The 10,074-nt window shown below is 33.2% G+C and overlaps 1 protein-coding gene across 28 annotated transcripts in view; it reads right to left on the reverse strand.

Moving 5' to 3' along the window:
- brip1 (BRCA1 interacting DNA helicase 1) overlaps positions 1-9,735 on the reverse strand; it is a 112,888-nt gene extending 103,153 nt beyond the window's left edge. For 18 of the 28 annotated variants that reach the window (XR_015508825.2, XR_015508820.2, XR_015508821.2 and 15 more), the window contains exons 1-6: positions 9,611-9,735; positions 9,168-9,294; positions 8,894-9,005; positions 7,822-8,010; positions 1,312-1,451; positions 1,068-1,229 (exon numbers count right to left, since the gene is read on the reverse strand). Coding sequence is in view for 14 of the 28 variants with exons in the window: in XM_087283388.2 (XP_087139514.1) it covers positions 1,068-1,229; positions 1,312-1,451; positions 7,822-8,010; positions 8,894-9,005; positions 9,168-9,260 (696 nt within the window). In the remaining 14 variants the exon portion in view is untranslated. The remainder of the gene's footprint in view (positions 1-1,067; positions 1,230-1,311; positions 1,452-7,821; positions 8,011-8,893; positions 9,006-9,167; positions 9,295-9,610) is intronic. The other 10 variants (XR_015508824.2, XR_015508822.2, XR_015508823.2 and 7 more) reach the window with 1 other exon arrangement.
- Positions 9,736-10,074: the final 339 nt, after the last annotated feature.

Raw genomic sequence — 10,074 nt, forward strand, 5'->3', positions numbered from 1 at the left:
TCAAAATTCCATGACTTATAAAGGTTTCCCATGATCGTAAGAACACTGTTCTATTAAATGAAATAAAAAAATATTAAATAAAATAATAAAAACACTGTAATTATAAACAAAATGCAATTGGTCATTTAATAAAATGTTTGTGCTGTTTAAAAGTGAACATAAACATTAAAACATGGCACCTTTACAAATTTAATTAATGCAAAAAAGCTCTAAATGACAATTCTGTTTTTTAAATTTGGAAGAAATGCCATCAGTAATTACAAAAAGTGCATTCTGTATGTGTATTGTACAATTAATCTGGGGTCAAATGATTTGTTATAGCACAGCAGCTATCAAATTCCAGTAATTAAAGAGATAATGCAGATAATAACAATGTATTAAACAGCAGTGTGAAAAAAAAACTCCATTGAATCCAGCAACAAACATGATTGTTTGAAATAAATCATCCTCTGCTGCCACCCAGTGGTCAACAATAATAAAACTCAACACATAAAATTATATTTAGAATATACCGGTAACTTTATAAAAAAAATAGGTTTCAACTAAAAAAAATATTATAACATTGTTTTATATGATTTAATTGGTAAATAAAATTCTACTTAAGTCAGATCCATAGCAAAATGGCTCAAGTATATCGATTAAAAGCATGGTTTAAAAAAAATGGAGATTCTATTATCATATACTGAACAAAACGAGACTTGGTTGTTTTAAGCCCATATGTATACAGTTTTTGTTCCTTACGATAAACATAAAAGAACAAAATTTGAGAAATACCTCACTCTCCACACAAACATATTCAATAGTCACCAACTCTGCCAGGGTATTAACATTGTTCACAATATGTTCTTGTGTTCCACAGAACACTAACATAGTGCTTTAGAACTACATGAGGCTTCATGATGCCAGACGTTTCATTTTTGGATGAAAAATCCTTTAAACGGATATTGGATGATGCAATGCCGAGAAACATCAAACAGGGCACTTCATGGCTATTTTGACACTTTATTACATCATATTCTTCAAATTAGAGATAAGAGTAGAAAATGTGTCTGAGGTGGTGCACTCACACAACACTGCGGCTGCGACTGGCAACTGTCAGCTCTGGCTCCGTTGTTCAATTCCATGGTCCAAGTCTGAGCCCCAGGCACTGGTCTCTCCAAACTCTCCTCTTCTTCATCGTCGTCGTCAATGTAAATCACTCCTTTCTCAAGACATCTTCGCTTGCTGATCTGCAGAAAAAAGAAAAAAGGGTTTAGACAAGACTCAACAAGCCAATAATGTCACAGAAATAGAAGATATTTGTTGCTGTACCTTCTGCTCTGTGCCTGGTGTACGAATACGCTTCCTGTCATTCTTAAAATCATCATCATGCTCTCCATTGTTAAGCGAGGCTTGAAGTTTTTCAGAGAGACGGGAGGACAAACTGGGCTTTTTATGTTGGTCACTTTTGCCTAATTTAACAAGGATGCATACATAAGAGAATAATAAATAACCCAAAATGTCAGCATTAACTCATACTGCTGTAATTCTAATGCAGTAAACCCTTCTTGCTTTTTCAGACACGCAATATGATTTTGTAAAAATTGGTACGGTTTGCTCACATCTATACAAGGGTAGTGAATAAAAATCAGTATAAAGCCTTGGACTCTAACCCAGTAACAGGACACAAAGTGTAAAAAGTCTCAATTTAAAGAAATGTAATGTAAAACACAATCCATATACTCTAAAGCAAATATATTTGTGATGTAACACGTTATCATGTTTGTCATTCTGACTCATCTAACAACAAAAGTTTCAGTCTGAAGCTATTCAATACATTGAAGCCACATTAATAGTATTCTATACATTTTTTTAAGCTGCATATATAAATAAATTAATATTTGTATAAAAAAAATACACTTAACTTCAGTTCATTTTTCATATACCTCACAAAGACTTTGACTAATCAACAAGTGCTGCATATAATCCTTGCTGCTATTATATTTACAGGTACAGGAAGAAATTATTTCTTGTAAGCTTGTTTTTTTGTGGAAGAAAAATTAAGAATGGATTAAGACTTAAAAGAGCAGAATGAGTAAATTACTTAGGCCCAAACCCAATTTTACCCCTTGGCCCTTTCCCTTACCCGTTCACATGAAGAGGTAGGGCTGTCCCAATTCTGTTTAGCTTGAAGGTGTAGGGCTAAGGGGGAAGGGTGTATTACCCCTTCGAACTGAGATTTTTCACTCGAAACCAAGGAGTAAGATAATTTCCCAGAATACACCAGCCGCAACGGCAGAATAGCTGCACCCGGAATTAAGGAGATCCACAAATTAGCAATTTTGACCATTATTACAAGTTTTTACAACAAACAAGCAGGTTTTAACATTCATAATCACGTTCATGTTTTACCATCATGCTTTTAAAAACAAAACGCTAAAATAAATACTGCTAAATTTCTCTATCAATAATCCCTATAATAATAATAACTGTATAGCAGTCCCACAACATTCTGTTCGATGACACTCGAATACCCTGTCAGAAAAGTCTAGTGGCTTGCAATGACCTTTTTACAGTGTCTGCTATAATGTTAGAATTGGGATTGGGTCTTAATTTTGATTTTGGGTGAACCTTAACCTAAATACTGTTCCACACCGCATTCTGTAGTCTGTAATTAATGACTGTAAGTTTGAGACCATTGAGGGGTTATCTACTGTAAGTTACGATTCCTATAAGCCAGCTATTTTAACGAATTGTTTAAAATACTTGAATACTTCGAAAAATTACTGGTTTGAATAGGCATAATTTACATCAGTTATATAAGGTTACTGAATTATAGTCTCTGTATATACCTTTTTAAAAACGGTTCTAGATTTAAAAGAAAAGAGCCCACCATAACTATAGCTGCGTCCCAAATGGCACACTATACACTATGCACTATATATTTACTCACTTACACACTTAACAGGATAGTATATGTATGTAGTGTCGTCCCAAACGGCACACTTATGTTTTTTTACTAAGCGGAAATTCAAACCGTATCCTTAATGGCATTTGACGGTTGCCAAATCAGTGAAATAAACGACCGAATTATCAAATAATACCTGCCGTGAGTATTGCCACATTCACCATCGGGAGGCGCTATAATCCCTCTCGTAGGAGAATTTTGCTTTCACCATCCAAAATAAATAAAGTAATCCAACATGTGCGTCCGATAGCTCCGCCTCTTCCGCTACGTAGGCAAACCTGCGGTCGTTGAGTGCGTGAAAATGTCCATCATTCCACACTTAATTTTACCAGCTGAATGAGTGCATCATCCGGGTAATTAAAGTGCACTTATTATTTTAGTTTTCAGTGTAAACACACTACTTACACTATTTATACTACAAAATGGCATAGAATAGTGCATAAGTATGCGATTTGGGACGCAGCTTATACCACAGGGGAATTATTTTATTATTATTTGTTATTTTTAAAAACATTGCTAGCCAAACAGAATCCAACGTTCTTCAAATAGCAAGTTAATTCAAAATTGAAAATTACAAAACTGCAGAGAGTTCTTATAATTAACATGAATGCTATCATGTTGGTGTGAATGCCAATATAGTTTACATGTATTTTTAATGCAATATCTGCAGTATTGGCTAAACACATGGCAACACTGGTAATAGATAAGCAGTTTAAGCGTTTTTTCACTTGGGAAAAAATATTCAATTAAAGGTTCTACCAAATTCTTATACGTTGGCAACCCTTATAATTATACTTCTCTGCTATAAATGTACTTCCTGGGGAATAATGTGACTTTCTTGTATCCAGCTGTATTTTCCTTTTTCTGTCTCTGTACAGACCCTCATGCTTAGTCTATGATAGTCTACTATTGTAATATAGCACAGCACTATTCCTAATTGTACCACCCATTATTGTTTTCTATTTATTTATTTTTATTATTACTTTATTTTATCTTATCTTATACAATTTTGCTGTTTTTTTTTTTATTTTTTTTTTCTTGTCTTTACTATTTTATTATTTTATTATCATTACTGTCAATATACTAGGCAGTGTATTCTGGGTTTGTTGAAGTGGGTATAAGTTGAAATACTCCTGTACTTGGCATAAAAATAAAGGATAAAAAAAAAAAAATATATATATATATATATATATATATATATATATATATATATATATATATTTTATATAATATATATATATATATATATTAGGGTTGGGCATCTAAGCTATAATGCCGATCCGATTCGCATCTCGATACAAAGAATACGATCCGATATATTAGCGATACATTTGTGACATTGTGATGCAACACGATACGATTTACACCCATATCACGATACAATGCGATAATTCAGCACTAACTTATTAGATCAAGTTTATGAAATGATGTAAGAAAGGATGCTGTGCCATTGAATGAGTTTGATTATTTATTAACCAAGTAAAACCAAGACTTTTTTTACAAACTGGGTTTTCTCTCAGAGCCAGAGTGTCAGTTTACAGTAGAGGGCCATTTTAGAACCTATAGCACATATTATTTAAGTATTTACAAGATAAACAGAATGTATAAGTGCAATATATATTATAAATGTATATATTTGCACTCTTTCAACATAAAGGTTTACCATTGCACAACAAGAATTGTGATTTAACTTTTCAACTATGAAAACAAGTTTTACAAAGATATATTGTGCCACTGAATATTCAAAACTTAAGGTCGTGAACTAGCAGTGTTATGTTGCTTTGAAACATCACTATCACTGTAAACAACAGGCTAATAAAAATATAAATAAATAAAAATTAACAGGAGGTGTTTAAAACCTTCGTTCTCCATGACACTAGGCTGAATATCTTTGCAGATGAACAATGCAATAGCATTCGTTATTGGCGTAGAGCTCGCAGAACTGTTGCGCATGGAGAAAACTTTCAATGCTTTTTTCACCACTTTTGGAGCTGGTAGCTACAGTTGAAGCAGAGCAGGAATCAGGGGATGCAGGAACACTGGAAGATGCTTCCACAACAACACTGAGGCGCCGCTTCAAGTGAGATTTCAGATTAGTCGTACTGCCCGTGTATTTTACAGATGCGCGGCACATTTTGCAAATTGCATCTGTCCTGTTAAGTCGTCCATCCTTTTTGCAGAATCCATAATGTTGCCATACTTTAGATTTAAAACTGTTAGAAATAAAATGTTTGTTTTGCTTCTCGCGCTTTCTGAGGGCGCACTACTAGCTTCATCCGCACACCTGATACACTGAGTTGTAGTGTAAGTGTACACATCCGCAAATCCGTTGCTAATAGGGGTGTAACGATACACCAAAGGCACGGTTCGGTTCGGTTCGGTACGGTTCGGTTTCTGTTTGCTGTGGGGTTAGGGTTGATGTCATGTTAACAGCAATGCTAAGAGACAATTCACTTAATAAAAAGAACATCTTAACTTTTTTCTTTATTAACTTTGTCATCGCATTTTTAGTACAGTCAGGATACCTGAGTAAACAACTAAAATTAAATAAATACCTCCAATATAGACTAGTCAGAAAAAAAAACTATTTTCTTTAGTGCAGCCATCTTAACTAAGTAAACTAAAATTAAATAAATAACTGCAGTGTAGACTAGTGAAATATCTTCTTAAAAAACACCATAATATCCACATTCTCCGATGAGAGACTTGATCGCTGTGCAGACACACACGCTCATTTTTGATTATCTATGGTTTCAGTTAGATAGATAGGTTTCCGTTTAAATTAATGAAAAAATGTACATATAATGTGTTTGTAAAGTGTTTTTACATGACATATTCACCAGTTAAATACATTGCAGTTGTGTCTGAAACTAATGTTAGGGTTGTAGCCGGCTGTATGTTTGCCTCCTGATCTCTCTCTCCCGCTAACTCTATGCCAGTTATTTATGTAGGTCCGCCTTCATGACAGCTGATGCCTGTCATTTCTGTAGGTCCGCCTTCATGACAGTTGATTGGTCAGGAGACCGATCTATCATCATTTGGCGACGCAGCGCGGGAATGTAAAAAGCATGTCAGGAAGAGCGGTAGAGAGAGCGCTTTTTCCTTTGATCTTGTTTTTCGTGTATTTTTCTGACATGATTATGATTTTCGTTGTTTTTGCTTAACTTTCGTTTGGGCAAAATTATTTTGCATTACTTTTGCCCACTTTAAGTAATTTTGTGAGGTTTGTACATTTTTATTTCAATTGATTTGTATATTATTTTTTGGATCCGCTCCTTCCCGACAATATAGCTGTTCACTCTTAGTGTAAGGTAAATAGGGAAAATGTCATACGATTTCCATTTTGCAAACACGTAGAAAATTTATTGCTAAAGACATCAGGTAAGAGGTGAAGGTCATCTTTGTTTATTTTATTCAGTATAGGGAAGAATGCGGCGCACGGCGCTGAAGACCTTTTTTTTTCTTTTCATCAGTTTTAGCGAGATAAGGGGTTATTCATGAGTTAGAATTGTTTTATTATATTTATTTCTTTTGTTTGTCTTCACTATCACTATCGAGTTTAACTAATTTCTGTTTGATACTTTTGTTTGAATTTGCTACTTTATTATATTATTTTTATTAGTGTAAATATTTCTCTTTTTTTGTATATTGGCATTATTCTGGTTTCACTTTTGTACATTAAATCACTTTTGTTGGCAGTTCTGTTGCTTACACCCTCACATTGTGAAATTACCACACTTTTTAAATGTTTTTCCTTACAAGTAAGTTTCGTGAAACAGTTAAGACAGACAGGCGTGCGCTTTGTCTACGACACGAATTCTATTCCTGTACTCAACTGGAAAACCAAAATGTTTCCACACAGATGACTTAAATGTGTCTTGGGGATCTGCAATCTCAGTACTATGTGAAGCAGCCATCCTGCGTCCAGTAGTAACGAGTGTGATGCTCACTCAAGTCACATGACATGACATGCACTAAAATACTAACTTTAGAATATAATATTTAGAACAAAACCTCATCATTACTAAAACAATTTAATTAAATGTGATAATAAAGATGTGTTTAAATTGGTTCAATTAGTTAGAGACAAGTGACGTCAACCTCAACAATGGGCAGCAGGGGGAGTGAGAGTTCCGCGATACGCCACGAGAGTTTCGCGATACGTATCGTGGCTGGTGTATCGCGATATTTCGGGTCGGTTTTAATATCGTTACACCCCTAGTTGCTAATGCATAATTTATGTAGGTCGATTAAATTATGCGCCAAAAACAGGTTGACAAATTTGTTAATAAATAAAAAATACATTCTATATTAAAAATATAAGTTGTATCTTGGAAAAACCGATGCATCTCGCAAAAACCGATGCATCTCGATTTGCTTCCAAAATTTCATTCATCCTCTGCTGCTCTACCGATGCACTCGCATCGTGCACGCGCAAGACCGCGTATCGATACATATCGGTTAATCTTCCCATCCCTAATATATATTTATATATAGTCTATTAAATATAAATATATATATATATATATATATATAAATATATATATATATATATATATATATATATATATATATATATATATATATATATATATATATATATATAAATATATATATATAGTCTATAATATATATATAGTCTATTAAAATATATTTTTTATAGTCAAAATGTATTACACAAATCATAAACAGATTTCTCTTTGACATCAGTCACACTAATTTTATCAACAATGTACAAGGATTTGTCTTTAAGTGGAAATCCTTCTGCTACTTCCATGCCTTACTTGCATGTTCATTTCCAATGAGTATACAGTTTGATTATCAAGTGTGAACGAGAATTTATGCTTACGATTCAAAATGTTTTAAACGCTTACCTCCTTTTGAGAGAGGGGTTGTAGGCTGAGCGGAAGTACCTTCACACGTAAGATGAACTGTAGGTGGTCTGGATGCTCTGGTGTTGAAAGTGGACTGTGCATTTCGGCTATGGCATGCACACTGACATGGAGTAACCACTTCTGATTTCTTACAGTCAGCAAATCCAGTGCCTGCATCTTGCTCCTTAACTTAATATGCAGTATGATAAAAAAAATCATAGATTAAATTCTCTATGAAACATACACAAACATACAAATGTCACTGAGTTCTTGGGTATTTAACTGCCAAAATGGCTAATGATATTGCGCTAAAAATGAGATTTCCTTTTGACATGTTGGTCCATTAAAGTATGATAAAATTGTATCATGGATTTCACAATAACAATGGATACTATTGATGATGATGATGATGATGATAATGATGATGATGAAACCACATCAGCATGATGGAATTATTGGTAATGGATCCTAATACTAAGTACTGAAGGCTGGTAAAAAAAAAAATTGTTTTTTAAACTTTTGACAATCAAATTAACCTTTTTTTTCAGAATCAAAAAGCTGGGGGGGACAGCAAAAATTATATAATATATGACGTTTAGTTGCAAAACCTCAAAATGCTATTTGTTGTTTTCTTCTAAAATAAGCATTTTCTCAGCCTCTTGTGTGTGTTTAAGAATTCATTTATAAGTTCTTTTCATTGCCTTTAACGTGAAATAGCAAAATATAAATATAGGTGGCTAAAAAAATATATATAATTTTAGGAGAAAATTGTGCCATTTAGAGGTTTTTGCATCTAAACTCTTTATATATAACAAAATAATATTATGCAATTCATTCTATATAAACATTTTAATACCATAAGCTTTTAAACAGTTCTTTCAGTTTTGAAATTCTGTAGTAATTTTTTTAAGAATTTTTAATTATTTTATTTAATTCCATTAGAGATTTTTATAATGATATGGAAATTATCTAATCATTTTTACATGCAATGTGTTGCTATTGATCACCTTTATCTCCCATTTATGTATAAACCATTGCAATAACAGACAGAATAGATGGACTCATTTCTTACCAAACTGAGCTTGCTGCCATGCAAGGGCCGAACAAAGCAAAGCAAGACTCTTGCCACTGCCAGTGGGGCTCTCCAGTAGACAGTGCTGCCCGTTGTTAAGTCCACGAATGATCTAAGATAAACATGAAAATACCAGACACGTCATGTTCAACTAACTAAACTTCTTTACAAGTTTCTTTATAAATATGTTAGGGTGAGAAATAAAGGACGGCATGCATGCTTGTTCGTAAAGAGTAAAACATGAACACATCTGTCAGTGTGCAACATATCTTACAGAGTTCATCATGGCCAGCTGAGAGGGATACGCTTTACAGGGGAAGTTTATTTTCACCCCTCCTATGGTATATTCCACTGGTGTCGCTGCCATTCTGTGGGTTTCAGTGTCCAGTGGAGGTCAGAGTCTGAGGACACAAACATTAGCGGTGTATTAGGCCTGTGTATTGTGGATAAACACAACATTTACTGACTGCCATTTGATTTATCGTTAATATTTAACTGACACTTGACAAGAGCGATACTTGTGTCTAGTAAACACGATTCAATCGACTACATACGTAAAAAGCAGTGTTTAAAGGTTAATACGAACATTTATATGACAAAACTGACAGCGTAGAAAGTTATTTTCTCAAGTTTGACTGGTATTAACGTACCGAATGTAAACAACGACCGTAAGCTAAGTTATCGTTAGCATGCTAAGTTAGGAGTAATGTGACTTACGTTAGATGAGTATAAAATGAATAACCGCGGAAATAAAGTTACATTTTTGAAAGAGTAAAATTAGCAAAAAATAAAATGAGGCACAAAATGAAACTCCCGCGCTGCATCACAAACAAGACGTCGGTGCGTCAATGTGACGTCAACAGGCAAAATAAAAGACACTTTTCTTAAATTATTATTTTTTTCTGTAGAAACAACATCGCAAAAATGGAATGACTGATATTACTCGCGAAATTAAATAATATTAACATATAACAATGTATATATATATATATATATATATATATATATATATATATATATATATATATATATATATATATATATATATATATATATATTCGACACATACCAGTCCAGAGCATTATTTAAGATTTATATAGATTATTACGTCAAATATAAATCAAAATAATTTTTTTATATTATATTATATTATACTATAAATTAAATTTTGTATATTTCAA

The sequence above is a fragment of the Danio rerio genome, chromosome 15, assembly GCF_052040795.2.
Source record: "Danio rerio strain M-AB ecotype USA chromosome 15, GRCz13ab, whole genome shotgun sequence".
NCBI classification, from domain to species: Eukaryota; Metazoa; Chordata; class Actinopteri; order Cypriniformes; family Danionidae; genus Danio; species Danio rerio.